At 32.3% G+C, this 19377-nt stretch overlaps 2 protein-coding genes across 2 annotated transcripts in view; both read left to right on the top strand.

Moving 5' to 3' along the window:
- The first annotated feature begins 691 nt into the window (after positions 1-691).
- Positions 692-4685, top strand: LOC125069372 (nucleolar GTP-binding protein 2). Its single transcript, XM_047678850.1, has 4 exons — positions 692-2872; positions 3289-3796; positions 3952-4129; positions 4505-4685. The coding sequence occupies exons 1-4, from the start codon at positions 869-871 to the stop codon at positions 4596-4598; spliced, it is 2784 nt and encodes a 927-aa protein (XP_047534806.1). The 5' UTR covers positions 692-868; the 3' UTR covers positions 4599-4685.
- A 3698-nt stretch (positions 4686-8383) lies between these two features.
- LOC125069282 (breast cancer anti-estrogen resistance protein 1) overlaps positions 8384-19377 on the top strand; it is a 53923-nt gene continuing 42929 nt past the window's right edge. The window contains 1 exon segment of the mRNA XM_047678717.1: positions 8384-8983. Within this exon segment, the coding sequence (XP_047534673.1) occupies positions 8942-8983 (42 nt within the window). The 5' untranslated portion in view covers positions 8384-8941.

The raw sequence follows: 19377 nt of genomic DNA, 5'->3' as shown, positions 1-19377 counted from the left end.
ATCTGCAAAAGTTGCAAGTTATATAATATTATATGGACCAAAATGGACAAGTTTTCCCTCAACAAACTTTCTACTTTCCTATTACTTTTCAATAAAAAAATTGATATGTTCTTGAAACGGTAAAATTCACTCTCCACATTGTCGTAAATGAGTTTTATGGATTATATTTATTAAATTTTAGACTACGTAAACAGTTTTATAATACAGGTTTATTAACTATACCTGACATTTAAAATTTTTATATGCACTTTATTCCACTTATTCTCACTAGCAATGCTATTTTGGTGCAATTTCAAGGTGTAATTTGCTACTTACTTTAGGACACTCTTTCATTTTGTCATGTATCCCATAAAGTTAAAGATAAGAAAGAGAGTTCTCATGTCTACCTTGCATATATGAAACAAGTAAGTTAAAATATTAATTAATTTTGAATGATATTGCATTGGGCAACATTTTATACGACTATCGTCTGTCACATTGGAATTTTGATTATACTGAAGTTAGCAGCTAATGCTTAGTCGTTGAAAACAGTACAATCGATATTTGTTGTTTTGTAGTTTCTATTTCTTTAGCTTTTCAAAGTATAAGAGTGTAATTTAAAATCTATCGTGGACCCTTGAAAGTTTTAAGGTTATTTCGTAACGGTGAGTGATATCATTTAAACATAGGAACTATACCAATATTCATGACTGGTCAGAAGTTAGTACGCTTCTCCTGTTGCCTTTAGTTGTACTGTCAAAGAGATGTTCATCATATGTATAAACTTCAACATAACCTAAAATACTGTTAAAAAGTGGTCGTTCCGCGTGTTATTTTTAATTATTAATTTTTTTATTAAAATCTTTCTCATTTTATCGCTTTATTTACAATGGGGAAAGTAAGATCAGCTCCGGGAGCCCCTCGGAAAGAGGGGTTCAATAAATCTGGGCATTCGATGAATCCCGAGAGGCCTACAGAGGGTTTAAAAGGGGTTGGTAAACCAAGAACTAAAGGAACCATCAAAAGACTTCAAATGTACCGTAATTTTAAAGCTAAACGAGATAAAACTGGCAAAATTCTCACACCTGCGCCATTTCAAGGCTGGCTTCCATCAGGTACTCGAGCTAGAGTAGAACCGAATCAGAAATGGTTTGGAAACTCTAGGGTAATTTCACAAGGAGCTTTACAGAAATTTCAAGAAGAATTTGGAGCAGCAATCAAGAATCCTTATCAAGTAGTTATGAAGCCAACAAATTTACCTATAACCTTGTTAAATGAAAAAGCTAAACATGCAAGAGTGCATCTCTTAGATACGGAAGGCTTTGATAAAACATTTGGACCAAAGAAACAAAGAAAAAGAGTTAATTTAAAATTTAATGATCTTGAAACTCTGTCTAAAGTAGTTGAAGAAAACACTGAAAAATATGATGAAAGCAAAGATGTGGATAGGGTTCGAGAAGACAGTGGTATGAAGGAAGGACAAAGGGAGTGGATATTCGGAGCTGGAATGAGTAGAAGAATCTGGAATGAACTATACAAAGTTATTGATTCTTCAGATGTACTGTTGCAAATTCTTGATGCAAGGGATCCAATGGGTACCAGAAGTCCATATGTAGAAAAATTTCTCAGAGAAGAAAAACCACACAAACACTTAATATTTATTTTAAATAAAGTTGATTTAGTTCCCAATTGGGTAACTCAAAGATGGGTTGCTATACTAAGTTCAGAGTATCCAACTGTAGCATTTCATGCTTCTATGACTCACCCATTTGGCAAAGGATCACTTATTAATTTATTGCGACAGTTTGCTAAATTACATATAGATAAGAAACAAATAAGTGTAGGACTTATTGGTTATCCAAATGTTGGCAAATCTTCAGTGATTAATACATTACGAGCAAAAAAAGTCTGTAAAGTGGCTCCTATAGCAGGTGAAACAAAGGTCTGGCAATACATAACACTAATGAGAAGAATATTTTTGATTGATTGCCCTGGAATTGTTTATCCCTCTGCTGAAACAGACACTGAAAAAGTTTTAAAAGGCGTTGTTAGAGTTGAACTTGTACAAAACCCTGAAGATTATATAGAGGAAGTTATTAAACGAGTTAGAAAAGAATATTTGATAAAAACATATAAAGTTGATGGCTGGACAACTGCAACAGATTTTTTGGAAAAATTAGCAGCTCGCACTGGTAAATTGCTAAAAAAAGGGGAACCTGATGTTCCTTCAGTGGCCAAAATGGTACTCAACGATTGGCAAAGAGGCAAGCTTCCATTTTATGTAGCACCTGAAGGTTTTGAGGTACCTTTATCAAAGCAACTAAATGAAGTAAAAACCAACGAAACAGTGACAAAGAGTGTAGAAGAAAAGACAGATGATTGTCAACAAGAAGCAATAGCAACAGAAACTAATGATGATACAGAAAAGACACCTCTAATAGTAAATAAGTTGGTTATTGCTCAAGATTTTGCTAAAATCCGTGTAGGCTTGCAATTTGATAATGAAGACGATGTAAAGCCTCTTGAAAAGGTTGAAATTCCAGAGGAGTTACAAGGCATTGATGAACAAAATGAGAGCAAGTCACAAAATGGAGATGAAGAAAAAGATATCAATAATGAAGACAGTGATTCAGATATAAGCAGTTTCTATAGTGGTGATGAAAATGTATGTAGTGATGTAGAAGATTATTTAACAAATGACCCTGAAACTGTGAAAGAGAATAAAAGAAGAAGACTGGAGGTTGCCAGTGGTACGTTCACAGTGGAAGAAATGACAAAAGAAAAACAAAATAAAGCTCCTGTTAAAGCTAAATTGACAGCAAAAGAAAGAAGAGCACTAGAAAGGGCACAAAAGCGTACTAAAACAGGGAGCAACTTTTATGAAGTTTCTAATGTCAAAAATAGAAACAGAAACAGGAAAAGACCTGCATAAATCGTTCTGATTAATCCAGATTTTTCTAATTTGCTCTTTAAATGGAAAGTGATTTAGATAGGTCACTTAATGTATTTCTTTTTTGTCACTGCTGTAATAAAACCATCAAAATTATGAATATTTGTTTTATTGATACATAGATTATGTTAACATTATTTTTCACACACATACACAGTTTAATTGGACACCGTTTTTGTTATTTCTATAATGTCTATTTTATTTTATAAAAACTATTTACGAAGATTAGGCAAATTACATCAAAATATTTAAATTTAAATAATGTTTTATAATGGTTTGGTTTTAAAATTTTTTTATATTATCGAAAAAGTAAGTGTGAATTTTCTTTTTTTTTATATAAATGTTTAAATAAATTTTAGATGTCTTCTGGGAGCGAAAGCGATGACGATTATGTGCCGGGTGAGCCGGAAAAAGTGTCGGAAGAAGAATCTGCAGATGATGAAACTGACTTACAGTTTGAAAAAGAACTTGAACACAAAACGAATAAACGAAAATCTGCAAAATCATGCAAGGGTAAAAAGAAAAAAATAAAAAAAACTGTTGAAGAAGTTTTTTCTGACTCAAATGAAGAAATACAAGAAAAGAACCTAATATTGGGAGACCCGGAGGAAGAAAAAAAGCGACAGGATGATTTATGGGCAAAGTTTTTGGAGGGAACAGACACTAAACCTAAATCTGCAACAAAAGAATTAAATGACACAAAACTAGTGGCTAAAAATATAGAGCCTAAAAAAGAGGAAAATGTTCAAGAAACAGGAGATGATAAAGAAAGGGAAAGAAGAATATTTGAATTTGCTGGGGAAACTATTGTAGTCGAAAATGACACAATCAAAGAAAAAATTAAAACACCGGAGAGTACAGAAAAGGGTATGACTAATTTTGTATTCTTAAATTTTCTTAAAATATTATTATTTAATATGTATCATCAAATCCAACTATCAAGTATTAATTATTTTTTTTTATTTACAATTTTCAAATCAGTTGTCGAATATTTAATAAAATTTGTTATTATATTTTTTTAGTACAAAAGTTAGATGGACCATCACGAAGTCGCGGAGGGGGATTGTCAAATCTGTTGGGTCAGTTAAATAAAAAAAACCAACTGTCCACCCTTGAAAAGTCTAAACTAGATTGGAATACATATAAAAAAGTGGAAGGAATAGAAGAAGAAATCGTGAATCACAATAAAGGAAAGGCGGGGTATGAAATACTTTTTGTTCAAATAATGTACATATATGAACATTTATTGTAGGTGACCTACAATTTTTTTAAATGTATTTTTATAACACGACCATTTACAAGAAAATGTTTTCAACTATACTATATATACCCATTGAATATGTTTTTTAACAAACGATCGATATCCGATATGTGGTGGTATTTTGATATTTTATTATTCGTAACAGTACACATAAGATCTGTACCAATTTTCAGCTCTATAAGAATGATTGTAAGCTTAGCACTGTTTATGGTCTATTTTGATCGGACTGCAAATTGGTTTCGAATCTAGTTAGTATTCAATATCTTTATTAAAATGTATATTTATTAACATATATTGTTGTTTTTATTTTTTAGATATTTGGATCGCCGAGACTTTTTGGATAGGACAGATGTGCGTCAGTATGAGTTAGAGCGGGATTTGCGAATGAGTAAACGAAGCAACCGATAAATAAGAACAATCAATATTTACTATTATACTCACTATGTTATAAGAATTTAATTTGTAGTTGTCACTGACATCTTAATAAAATATGCCAGTGGAAATTCGTTGTTTTATTTTTTTATTGTTAATATTGTTTTTTTTTTGTTATTGTTCAAATCAAGGTGGTCTCTTAGAATACAGGAAACTTAATTGAAGATCCTTTTAAGTCGTTTATTGTGAAATCTGTATTTTTCGGATTAAATTATACCATGTGTTCACGTACCAAGTATATATCACGTATCCACCAACCAGTACCAGTGTGGAGATGAAGTTTTTGTTCAGCTGCGGGACATTTAGGGAGTGTTACATAACTTTCATTCTTTAATTTACCAAAGTTCACAACTATTATCTTATACACGTAGAGCTTATAATCAATTTTAAAATTTAACTTGGTATATACTTTGTATATAATATAGGTAAGTACTAAATTTTAATAAATAAAAATAAATATTTCTGTGTATGTTTAACTTTTTACTTAGAGGTAAGGCTTTGTGTAGCCTGTCTGGGTAGGTACCAACCACTTAAGGGTTAGTCAGCCAGTGCAACAGCAGGGACAACATATTAGTTCCCAAGGTTGGTAGCGCATTGGTGATATGAAAAACTATAGCATATGAGTAGTGGTGAAAAATACCTGTTTAACGGATGGCATTATCCCGAGGCGGACACGTCGGAATATCATATTATCTCGTTTTGGACTATTGCTAGGTTGTGTAATAATTTTGGCTTTTTGGAACAAGTGACTTACATAAGAGTTTGTTATGTAAGTTAACAATGTCGATAAGTTCCCTGCTCGTCCATTATTTGCTTTTCACCTAGGTTTGTGTGTGTGTTATTAATCGTATGTTGTTAAATCATCTCAAAATAACATTGAAGTATAGGGCATTGAAGTCATTGTTTAACCGCGGTCTTAACCATGTTTTGGACAAATTATGTAATAATAATATTTAATTTATTCTGTGTAAAATTTTTGCTTTTATCATTTAATTTATTCTTACGAATTTGTTTATATTTAGTATCCATGGTTGTATCTTTTTCAGGCAGCCAATCAATAGTATTTTTGAAGGATCTGTAATCGTCTTTGGCATTGGTATAAAATATTGCACATGTAGCGATGACGACTCATAATCCTGAAAATGTTTTAATTATCGCATGTTCCAATATATATGTTATTTTAGATTCGTGTAAGACAAAAGTAGGGTATAAGGTACTTCAAGCTACCTACTTTTATAATGAGTGTTACTATTTACTAGGCTTTGAGAGGTTTATAATTTTTTTTAATGAAATTTAATCTATAAGAAATATAATAAAATACGGAAGTGCGTGAAAAGACCATTTTTTATAAACATTTGTTTACTTATTTATAATATTATTGATCGTCAATATGGATTAATATTTTTGGATCGTATTTTAGTATTGAGATATTTTTAACTTCCCGGGGGCTTAAAAGTAAAAATATATATATAAAAAAAACTTTAGTTTTGTAATTAAAATAACATGTTTGTAATAATAAAGTGCTGTGTTTAGGTACTCTCACAGTTCTCTGCAAATTAGTTCAATATCAACGCACATTGCTATTATTTTGTGTTCCGTTTGCCAATAAGTTTAAGTAACAGCCTCGCAAGGTCCATTTCATCCATTCGACTCAATCACGTCAATGAATATGACTCGAGGCAATCAATTTCAATCTGCGAATATATACAATACCACGATCGACCGTGTTCGACCGTCGGAACGATTTGCACAGTTTGTGCTAATCAAGCACTAAATAGCCTATTTGTCGAAGCGTCACATCGCAGTAGTGAACTTGCCTTTGAGACTTCCTGACGCCTTCAAATAAAATATAGTGAATGATTGCATTGGGTTTAATTGATTTTAGATATGAACTGAGGTAAATATTTGATCAAAATGACAACTTACGGAAGATGGACGATGTTTGAAGAAACAATGGACCGCATTCAGGTGGGTGAATTAATTTAGGACAATAATAGGATGAATTATTTTTACCTAAATCATAAAATAAATGGTTTCTAAATTATTTAAACATTAGACATTTATAGTGATTACAATAATCTGTTAGGATCGCTAAGAATAATTTTATTATTAAGTAGTAAATACGTAATTAATTTTTCATGCAATTTTCAATTTCAATATAAAGTATGATGTTTTTAATACCGATCGGGCATATTTCCATCTAATTGCTTGTACTCTTAAAATGTTTAGTTACATCTGATATATGTGTGAATCAAAAATATTAATTTGAATATATATACAAGTTTGAATTGAATAAATCCGAGCTTAGCTTAGCTTACTCTATTCGATCGATAAAATTGAACCAAAAATTGCACCTATCGGATGCTCCGACTTCATCGAAAGAGAAAGAAACTAACACACGCACTTTCGTATTTATATTATTAAAGGAATGTATGTGTATTACCCACCTAGTAGCTTAAACATTATTTTTGATCATATTATACCGCCAATTATTAATTTATATACTGTAGCACCCGAGAGCGTCTCTCGGGAGTCATGAAAATCTCAACGGCTCATGAAAATATTTTGATACTAGGTAATTTTATTATGCAACGCTAACAGTTGACTAAGCGTCTGCTTCGCGATGAATAGCTTAGGTGACTATATTATTATGAAATACCAAGCTTTTTAGTAGGTATATTTTCATTTATTTTTGGTTTTTTAGATTTTTAGGATTATCATCTAGGATCAAAATAGGTTAGCAAAAAAGCAGATAATCTAATTTACTGCGTAAAATACGTAGTGAATTGAAGTATGTAAGTATCTTTTAAGGCAGGAAGTGTAAGCTCTTCATTTTCTTTGAAAATAAAAATTCGTAAATTCGGTTTTTAAAAAAACGTTCGATATTTTTTTATTGATAGACTTTTGTATATATAATGTTAATTATCCTATTCAATGTTTAACAACTGCTAATTATTTTTAATTCTTTTTTTGTAATTTACATTATAATATATTCATTTTAGTCTTTAGTTACAGTTAAAATCAAGGTAGATTATAATCTTTAGTGAATCTTATTGAAATTAATATGCGACAAAAATACCATATTACAGAATACCTATCTGCCCACTTTAAGATACAAGGTATTAATTAAATAGCGACATTTAGATGACGTAATCTGGAGCGGTGAACGTAGCCGAAAGGAAAAGTGGGCGAACTACCTGAACTTAATAAGTTTGCCTCGAGAAGCGCCTACGCATAGCCACTCGTCACTACCCTTCCTACGATGTTTTGAAAATATTAGTTGAAGAATCTTAAAATATTTGTTAATATATAAGAGTTTTGTTATATAATTTAAATGATGAACAATCATTTTAAGAATAACTTAAATTGTTCTTTAACAATTTATGCCATTTTTGTCTACGTTGATTATAATAAGTTACATATTTTAAAAGTGATTAGTAAATAAATTTGTTCTAATTGGTATTTATATTAATAGCCTTTAAATATGCCTTAAACTTTAAACACGTCGACTTTATGCCTATAATGCTGACTTTATAAAAATTAAAAATAAAACTACAGCAAGAGCTTTTCAATTCAGACATGAAATGTAATTAATATTCTCGATCCTCTACTGCAATTAAATTAAAACGTCTGCGTCAGACTAGTTGTTTGAACGTTTCGAAACAATATTCCTATTGTCGAGTTCATAATATTTGCTCAGGTGTGTATGGTGCGATGCGATACCTTTAAATGAATGAGCCACAAATAGTGCGGTGAAGTGCGCATGTGTACTCTCGCTCGATAACCGCACTACGCCCGTGGCCGAGGCACGTGTCCATGTGATCGGTCGAAGGGACCACGAGATGAAGGAGGCTGAGCCGCGACCCCATGCGGTTGCGATCGCAACGTAGCGGGTCGGCACTCGGCAGTCGGCGCACGAGGGCCGCGTGAAGGCGCGGGGTGAGCTTGCGCGCGACCGTTCTATCGTGCCGTGCGGAGTGCCAGTCGCACGCTCGCATTTATCGGGGCGGGTGTCAGTCCGGTGTCATCGTTGTAGAAATCCGTAATCTAGTTTCTTGGATTATTTCTTTACGAGTGTCTCCTTATCACATGATTGCTATGGGAATTTTCATGTGATGTGCCAAATTTTATCTTGATAACCGTGCCGTGCTGCAATATAGAGAGCTCGTGGGGTACGCTTTTTTGGAAAAGTGTTTTTCTTGTTGGTGCGAGGCGTCTGTGGGACCGGGCGCGGGCGGCGCGCGGGCCCGTAGTGTCGGGTCGGTGGATGGTGCGGCGCGGGCGGGCGCCGGGGCGCGGCCGGCGGCGCCGCTAGCAAAATGTCGATACCCCTGGGCCGGGAGACTGTTCTCCCCACGCAGGTGAGTTCGAGCTTTTCTCGTTTTTCCGTATACAGTAAACGGACGCGCGGCAACTTCCACGATTGCCTGCGTGAAGATTAAATTTTATTTAATTCGTTTTTTGTATTTCGTTTAATGGCGGGTACGCTTAATATTTTCCGTACGTTGACTCTATAATAGTCTCTCGTAAATTTTCTGGTTTGTTAGTATTTTTTAACGTTGTTTATTTTCATTAACTTGTGCTTATTCAATTCGCAGAACATTTTTGACTTATATTTTTATTTATATCGAATGTTTATATCTAAAATATAAAAGGACGAAGTAAGTATTCTTATTATATTTTTTAAATCATAATTATATAATAATGTATTCTTAATTGTTTTATTAAAGAACAGTATTGATGAAAATACATCGAATGTTAAGCATGAATTTCGTAATCCTATTAATTGTGTTCGAAGCTTAACAGATCCCTTCACAGGCATATTTCATTAACAATACATAATATCAACGATGATCAAAAATAAAGTAGTTATTACCTATATCAAAGACCAAAACCATACCAAGTATGAGATGTCTTCGATACTAAGATTACATGTACCTAATAAATTAAAAAAATATTTTTTTTTTTTATAGGCAATTATTTATCTCTTGTTCTTTGAGGTTTGTACATTGAAGTATTAGCACTAGGTTATTAAGTACCAGTCACTACCGCCTTAAATGTTTTAGATATTTTTGAAGTATGTATTATAGCAAAAAGTAAGAAGGTATTAAAATCCCTTACTTTAACTAAAACGTTGGGTTGTTTACCTTATTAATAATTTTAATTATTATTACATAAGTTGTTCTTGAGAAATGCGATGATGGCAAACTACAAAGTAATATCAGGGTTTCATTGCGAAGAATGGAATACTAAAAGTGAAGACAACTATCAAGAAATGCATAAAAAGAGATCTTAACGAAATACAATACCAAACGGGAAGACCTAGATTTTTTCATTCCATATAAATTGTGTCTGATTTTGTAAAGAAATCTTTCATCCATGAACTCTTTATAAAATGTAATGCCATTAAGAATATAGCTTTTATATAATACAACTCTAGGTACTATACTGTTCTAACATTCTCTTATCAAATGTAATCATGAACTGCGAAGGAAGTAAGTGAACAGGTTGACCGCTCTCTTATCAAACTCGTTATCGAGAGAAGTGTTTCGCGGAATCATTTTATTCATCATTCATTTTCGTCTTGGAAGTTCTAAAAATAATATATTCTTTAATTTAAGGAGAAAAAGTTTTATACATTAAAAATTACATTTAAGCGATTCTGTGTTGTTAAATGGAATTAGATATATTAAATTTTAACTACACATTTCTCACTTTTACACCGTAAATAATATGCAAATATGTTTATTCTTATATTATTTTAGTGTAGGTATCTCTAATATAAAAGTCGAATATAATAAACAAACTAGTTTTATAATTCAAACATAGTATGTATCTGTTTAATGTATCACTTTGTTTGTTACCTCATCATAACTAAACCAGTACGTCGATCTTAATAAAATTTGGCACATATGTCTGGGACCTAAGAAAGACATATGTATGGATGGCACACTTCCTACAAACATACAAGACAATTTTATTGTAAGATGTAGTGACATAGAATTTTGAGTTGAGTACAGTTCTTAAAATGGTCCAAATTATCTTAATTGCAAACTTATATTCACGCACACGGTTGCAGTAAATATTAACAATGTTAATCCTTCTGTAAATTCTAATATTCTGAGAACAGTGTAAATTGTAAATTGAAAGTTTTCACTAAAAATGGCCGCACGTATGTTATTATAAATAAAAGAAACAAATCGGGCCATAATTATTAGTATGAAGATTTTATAAAAAAATATCTGAAATAAAATGAACGTTATATAAAACTTTTTATCTTTGAAAGCTATTTACAAATAAATATACAGTAAATTATTTGTAATATTTACTGTGACGTGTGTAATATTCGACAGTGTGCCGCGTTTGAAACAAATGAATTTTCCTGGAGAAGCTAGCGGTCATAGTTCAAGGCTCTATCGATCCAGAAGTGCGAGGTCGCTCTTTACAGATTTGGCTGCTTGGCTCGTTACGAAAATAACTTCTACGTTCAGCGTATGACGAGCATTTACAATAAGGCTTTGTCGCTTACTCGATACATAATAATTGATCGTGTATATTTGATAAGCTACTTGTAAATTGAAAAAATATTAACAAGTAAAATATTTATTTCATTCGGATTTCCTGAGTTGAATTACCTCTAGGTATTACATATTGCATGCAGGTCAATTAATTTCTTTATTTATATGTAAATCGCCGAGGACACATGAAAATTAGACTATATTTTGCAGGGTCTGTCGAAAAAGCTATTAAATTAGTTTGTGAAACTACAGGCACAAAAGACAACATTTTAGCTCCCAAGATTAGTTTCGCATTGGCGATGTAAGGAATGGTTAATATTTCTTATAGCGCCAAAGTATATAGCGGTGGTCATTAACCATCAAGTGGCCCAGTTAAACGTCCGCCTACCAATAGTATATAGTAAAAACAAGTAAATAACGTAAGTGAATCATATAATATATAGAATTTTAAAAATTAAACGTTGAGTCTTTACTATTACGTTAGGAAATGAAAATACAGATGTCGCAATAACTGCTGTCTATACTAAAAAATCGTCTGTTTACTGTGCTTGTGGCAACAAATCGATATTGTTATGAACATAATACACAACTTATGTATATAAGATAAATTGTACACAGTTAAGTCTGTCCGTTAATGAGATGTCGAGAACTCAAAGAGCGTCTTACTTTTTACAAGCTTTTACTTAATTCATCTGTTACGAACTATATTGGTTTTGTAAATTCATATAAGTTCCACTTAATAGATGAGCTGAACTTTTGAATACTAATTTGGTGCCGCTTACAATTGAATCTATTATATTAAATATTGTATTTTTAATGGCTGCCAAATAAGATCTTGTTTTTATGAATTATTTTTTGTAGATTTTATATTTAAGTGTTACTTTTAATGCAGTTGTTATACTTAATATTAACTAATTTAAAAATGAAGAGGAAATATTAAAGAGTAAAATTTTAATAGCATTATAAAACGCTAAAATTTAATAACGACTTATACGAATATTAAAAATATATTTTATACTTTGATAACCATACAAAATAAGTACGAGGAAGATATTTTGAGTGCTAGTATATGCAATAGGTAATTATCTTATAATTTACATAAAGATGTGTAATATGTTAGCGGATTTATAATTTGAGTAAAGTATGCAGGATTTGCTTATTTCTTGTTACATAGTTCTCGTATGATTCATTGTAGGTTGACTCTTAAATACAGTGCGAAATAAAACATTGTAGAGTATAAATTATTATACTCAGAATATATTACCTTCTCACTTGTGTAGACTAATATAATAACTACAGTGCGCTGGCGTTATTGTTTTAATAGAACGAGGAAGACAATCTCGGCAGTATAAAGTACAAAAGATTCGTATTTCCACTAACTTAAAACTTTTTATACATATAATTAATAATAATGTTTTTTTTTTTAATTTACAGAAATATGTAATATCTTTAAGTTTTACCTCTAAGGAGTTCGAAACGTAAATGTGACATGATTTATTGATTTATAGAATAATCGTGATTAGAACGTCGGGTTTCAACTTCGTTAGAAAGTAGACGTTAGAAGACAAATTGTTTTCACGGTTATACTACACCTTACAACGCCAATAAATCGTCAGTAAGCGGTTTATAGATTGTAGTTGATAAGTATGGTTACCGATACAGTAATTGAATTGATCAGTAATTTCGCCAATATATTTTAAGTAAGATAAAATTCACACTCGAAAATAACGCCTTGGAGTTTCCATGGGATCTATACTTACACCACATAGAGACACTGTACGCATCCTACTGGTGGTCTTATTAAGATAATGAGGCGTTGGATGGGTCATTAGAACTCACTTGCGTAAAACTTACTTACCCAAGCAAACATTATAGGTACAGTGTATTTTATGCGTACTTTCATAAAATATTCACGATTCTCGTTACATTTTAATTTATATTTACAATAATGTAATATAAATCCCATAACAGTGCATTAGTGCAACACTGAAAAGAAATATAAGTAGATCATATAGATAAAATATTTAACAAATAGATCTACATTCTGTGTTTTAATTAGTTTCTTACAAAAGTATAAGTTATTATCAGATCAAAGCTTCGTCAGCTAGAATTTCCTTTGGAATGTACCATCGTTTGTCATTATAATATCCCTTATTTGCAGCACGTAAAGCTATTTCTATATCAGAAGTGCTCTATCTTTGCGTCGCCCGGCACATTAGTAACTGGACTTCGCTTTGACGGCTGGATGCTTTCACGAACGCTGTTACAATGTAGTCAAGCGTAGACTTGTCTGGACGTTGCGAACAATATTTGCACCTCGTCTTCCTATTTATAAGACGAGTATAAAGCGATTCAAGTCTAATACTATTCAAGTTCTAGTTGCCAAACTTCTCAAATGAAATCTTTAATCACAATTGCATCAAACTTCCGCAATTGTACAAACAAAACTACCTACTAAATTCTTGTAGTTACTTGCAAATGTTAATATAACTTAGCATGTTGACGACACCGAATATTTTATATTGCGTTAGAGATAAGAAGAATGCGTTATGTGCATAAAACTTTGTAAGAAATTTAATGTAGGTTAAAATTATTACAGTAGTATAACGGCAATAAATCGCTGCTTTTCAAGTATATCCTATTCTAATTTCCAAGAATATGTTTGATAGAACTTTTATTTTCTTTGATAAATATTTTTAATATATATATATTTATTTATTTATAAAATATAATCAATAAGGTTAAAAATATTTTTTATTTATCAATATGATATTTACGATTAGCGTGTGAAGTCATATTTCCTATAGTTTTTTTATCGGTACTGATACGTATTGATAACACGATAAGAGAACTGTTTTGGCTATCGAATATTGCGAAGCACAAGATAACAATTTTTCAAGTCTTACTTTCATAAAATATAATCTAAAATTAAAATTTTATAAACATTTAAAAGGCTGAGAATAAATCAACTTATACAAACAACGATAAAGCAGTGTGACACTTAATCACTTTAGTTAAATAAACTGATAAAAAAATATTCTATTTTAGTAGTAATTTACACTAAGTAAGGTTTACCTTTAAATTTACTAGAGCATTACGTCGTTAAGATATTTAAAGTATTGAGAAAATGAATGAAAAAACACGAAATAATTGAGTTTTAGAATTTTTTGAAGTCATATCATATTGCTGTAGAATGATTTAAATCTTGCATGGTAAGTTTTCAACGATTTCTTAATATATATATTTAGATTTTTAAAATCTAAAGTCTTCCTTACAACGAACTTGTTTTCGCCAATTAGTAAAAAACCGGTGCATCCAAATACCACATTACGCGTAAGTAGTACGAGAATCGCGTGCGTGGTTTCGTGGAACTATCAGTTCCTTAAATAACCCTGAAGCCGGTAATTCGACTTCTTACCAGCCGTCCTCGGCGGTGTCCTTTAGTCCACTTTTGGAGAATGCTCCCCAGTTCCCATATTTGGCTACATAATAATCCATCCTTCCATATCTCTGGAAGCTTCGATTGTTCGCCCTAGTTTGGAAGTTGAAGGATTTTTTGTTGTTTTTCATTTTAGAAGGTAAAAACTAAGAATGTTATTTGGTGAAATATATTTATCAAGTTGGTGAATTACATTGGATTGGACCATATTGTTTATTATCTTTGTTAAGGGAAATATGAAGTTCAAAGATTTAATTTATCTTTTTAAAGTGACATTTAAATTAAGTTGAATGTATGCATGTTGCATGTAAACAATTCAGAGCTTACGTCTAAATGCGGGGTGTCGCAAGGCGAGCTCGTCGGCCGCCAGCACCTTATACGGGGACCACGAGGCCGTAGCGCACTCGCTCCTGGCGTCCGGCGCCCGGCTGCTGGCAAAAGCCGGACCTGTCCCTGGTTTTCTTGTACTATAAATAATATAATGATTGAATTTTCATAAATCAGATACTAGTTATTAAGCTTATGTTTTTATGATCGTTTCGAAATCTTTGCCTTTGTCTATATAAGTGACGTGTTCATTTGGATTTTGGTTTGAACTCGATTCTTAATCACCACAGTCACACTACTTATAGTTACAAAATGCAGGGGCAGGACATAGCGGCTTGTATTTTGTAAAAACTGAAAAACTGAGAACGTTGTAAGACATTCTATAGTATATGTAGTATCAGCATTGCTCTCATGCAAAGCCGGGGCGGATCGCTAGTTAAAATATAAATATGTAACTTCTTTATTTAAGCCACAACTTATGCTCCTTCTAGGGATACTTTTGATGTCAATGTCTTAAGATTTCTGTTAACCTTTATAAACTTGTGCCTTTATTCACAAAGGCTGCTGGCCTTTGTTATTAATTATTTGTTACAAATCACAGTTTTAAGGCTAAATATTCATATTTAGCAAACCTCTTTCTCTTTGTTTTTTTTTATTCATTGAGCACAAAGAGACAAGGTATAATAAAACAAACAAAGCTTATTACACTAAATATATCTATCGCTACTTCAAATGCATATCCGTGAACAATGTAATCCATCATCTATCCGATCTATGGAATCAATTACTTTCCCAAGTGGATGGCCGTTGGGTCCGTGAGATAAGACACGATGCGAAAACTAGCGCAAATACTCTTTACAACCTAATTGACTTTCAGCCTTTGGCTATTGGGCTGTTTCGTACTTGACGAAGCGACACGCAGTTTCTAATCCAATGTAGACCTAATTGCTTGCGGCACTTAGTACTTTATGAGCTAATACATGCTTCGGATTACAGTCGGTAAAACAGAAAGATCTTAACACTTTACAAATGGCGTTTAAAAATAACTCTTAGAACCCAGGTTTTATAGACCATTTAAGATAAGTATTAATGAAAGGTTTACAGTACGCAAAAGCGTGACAGAATGAGAACTATTTCAAAGTCAAGAGCGGTAGATCGACACGGACTGTCTTGATCTACTCTAAATTACTGGGATAGTTTTATCTGTATCGAACACCGCTCTAATTTCCAAAGCTCTTTAAGAATATATACAAATAAAATAGTATTTCAAGTAGTTAAAACAAGGGCGATTACGATAGATGTTTTTTTTTTTTTATAAATTTAAAAAAAGTTTTCGTGGGAGTGGTCAATGAATTATAACACAGTTGGATACTTATGTTTTCGTTACAAAAATTGTTTAAAAAATGAGAAAAAAGACTTGTTTACGATCCAATTTGAATTCCAATTTCTGTTAAGAGGTTTTTTTGGTTATAAAATAAAAAGTTAATAAGTTTTTTACAAATTTATGTTTGTGTATTTAAAACTTTAAACTGAACACATCGCAGGCCGGCTTGGCTTGGCTGGCCGTGAATTTAAATATTAAGTGCAAATCACAAGATGGAATTACATTTGCTGGAAAGCAAGTGCAGCGTATCGCCTGCTAAGATGCAGTGTAATGTTCAGTCACGTTTCACACATTTCATTGTTAGTCTATTTTATCCTGGAGCAAGTCTAACGGTATTCCTAAACTCGTTTTATAACGTTTATTTTCTACGCGCTTTTTAATCCTCGAAGTGATGTGACTAATTTAACGCTATTAAATAAAAAAAATATTGTTTTATTTTATTAGAACACCTTGTTTGTTAATAGAACGGGTATATATGTATATCAATAATTTACAGTATTTGCTGTGACATAGACATAGGGGTAGGTAAATGGGTAGTATTTTATAAATAGAATGGTTTGAAATTTATAATAATGTACATATATCTTATAGAAGTTATAATTTTCGGCTATTCAAACAGGATAAATGATCCATCGGCTATGTATATTTCAATTTCGACATATTGAGGTCTGTGGGTCATATTTTAACATAAACGCATGTTAACCGGTCATTTGGTTTTAGTTTCTCATTAGCAATCACTTAAATGTTAGTCACATTCCAATATTTAACGCTATCTCGTATGACTCGACATTTCTTACAAATTATATTTGTTTTTAATAACCTTAATATTTAAACAGATTAGCGTGTTTTCGATATTTATTTACACGCTCTATTCCTTATTTTTTTAATTCTTTCAATTGTTTTTGTTTATGTAATGGGTAGGCTTACGGGCAAATAGACCACCTGATGGTAAGTGGTCACCACCGCCCACAGACATTGGCGCTGTATGAAATAATAAAAATTCTGTACATCATCAAGATGCTATGCACCTTGTGCCTGTAGTTACACTGGCTCACTCACCTTTCAAATGGACATCCGCCACACAACAATACTAAGTATTGCTATTTGGTGGTAGAATATCTGATGTGCCCATCGGGGTAGATACACGGTGGTACCTTGCACAAAATCCCTTCCACCAAGTAAAGTACCACTAGAAATGTAAATAACTTAAAAGTACAAATACATATGTTATCTTAGTAATCTTTGTGATCCCTTATTATTGTTTTTTTTTTCAATTCATAAAGGAGAAATTGCAATCAGGTCAGGAAACAAATAGTGATCTTGGTCAATAGAATAACATCTAATATGTTAGTCTATTGACCTTACGAAGTACGTACGTAGCGATTTCTCTGTGCGGTTCGATTGCACAGTTGATCGGCTGCTTTTTCTATTAGATGTATCATTGTCGAATGTGTTTGCACAGTGTTATTGTAGCGTGTAGATGCGTCTGTCTATCGCTCTGTTCATGCAGGTAGGGTTTGGAAAGTTTCAAAAATTTTCAAAGTCTTGCTACTTTTATAACTCGAAACATTCTAGAGTCAAAGTCCCGGAATGTACTGGGACATCAAGACTTAAACACCATTCAATTTGTTGTATATACAAAATTAGCATTTTAATTATAGCGATAACAAGCTTTGTGCTTACCTTGTGATAGCTAATCTTTTTTGTTTCTTGTATGAAATGTCGTAGATTTAAAAACAGACTACTACTTAGTAATTGTCATTTTATATATTATGTCGGTATTGAAATATTTCTAAAACGATATGAATCAATGCCTGCACTTTTAATCAAACTCAAACTTAGCAAATATTATGTCCATTGGTAAATGTGATCACCATAATGTGATGCCATGTCAAAGTATTAAATCTTGCAAAAGTTCCGCGAATTCGAGGTATGAAACATCCTGGGATGTCATATAAGCCCTCTAGTGTGCAGCACATCGTGCTCAGGCACAGAAGAAGATCATCGTCTTCCGTTATTTTCGTTGACATGTTTCATATGTGACCTTGAAATTATGATTGACAAATATCGGTAGCTTGTAGAGAATAAAATTATTGATATCAATGAAGTAGTAAAGTGTTATTGATTTGAAATGGGTATTATCCCTCCCTAAGACAGATTTTTTTTTATTTCTGACCAGTTTAGCCAAAACTAGTGAGTGCTTATCTTATAAAGCCTGTTTTGCTTGTTTTGATCATCTAAATTATGTTATACTAATTTTCGACTTAAGCCTCGAAAACATTTTACGGCGCATTGACATTTAATACGGTGTGTTGTTTAGTCTCGAGTCAACGACCTCATGTTATAAAAAGTAACCTGAAGCTGTCCGCCACATTACTGCAAATTGACTCCATATCAGCCGATGCCAATACAACTGTCTAGGTGCCTTATAACGACAGTTTCTTGACGATGTTTTCAATAATCTTTAAATCTATTCATATTTTAAATAGTTTTTATATTTAGGGACCGTATACAATTAATAGCTCTGACGTCGAACCCTTAGTCATGAATGATCAAATTAAAGTATAATTGCTTTGTGAAATATGATTCATTGTAAATATTTGGACAGCTCGATTTCTTAACACTTCACCGCCATTAAACTAATTTATTAATTGAACCGTCGAGATATCTTTAAACAATATTTTGGGTGGTCCACATTTCGTACCGTCCTAAAAGTAGATATTCAAAATCGTTGGCTGTTTACAATGTGGGTTTTTATTAATGTGGGCTTTAAGATCGTTAAAGATTTATCGTGATGATTGATGAAAAAAAGAGATATCGATTAATCGATAAAACACGTATCTCGATTGAAGAGATAAAATGATAACGGATACGCGTTCAAAAATATCTTGCGCTCACACAGTGGTAATTAAAAAACAATATGGGGAAATTAGCTTCGTGAATTTCTTTGAAGCGGAGCTTTCGAAGGTTTTTATCTAGCCGGAGCTGAGAAGTAGAATCGATTTATTTAATTGAGCTCCCTTCTGGCTCTCCACCATGTAATGGTGTATTTTACTTTCACTGATCAAATTTTTGCTAAAAGCCGGT

This window comes from Vanessa atalanta, chromosome 15 (assembly GCF_905147765.1).
Source record: "Vanessa atalanta chromosome 15, ilVanAtal1.2, whole genome shotgun sequence".
Taxonomy (NCBI): Eukaryota; Metazoa; Arthropoda; class Insecta; order Lepidoptera; family Nymphalidae; genus Vanessa; species Vanessa atalanta.
This window is presented reverse-complemented; position numbering and strand designations above follow the sequence as displayed.

Coding starts and splice junctions, on each gene's coding strand:
- LOC125069372 (XM_047678850.1), top strand. CDS start 869: ATGGGGAAAGTAAGATCAGCTCCGGGAGCCCCTCGGAAAGAGGGGTTC. Junction 3,797..3,951: donor ACCGGAGAGTACAGAAAAGG/GTATGACTAATT, acceptor ATATTTTTTTAG/TACAAAAGTTAGATGGACCA. Junction 4,130..4,504: donor CACAATAAAGGAAAGGCGGG/GTATGAAATACT, acceptor TTTATTTTTTAG/ATATTTGGATCGCCGAGACT.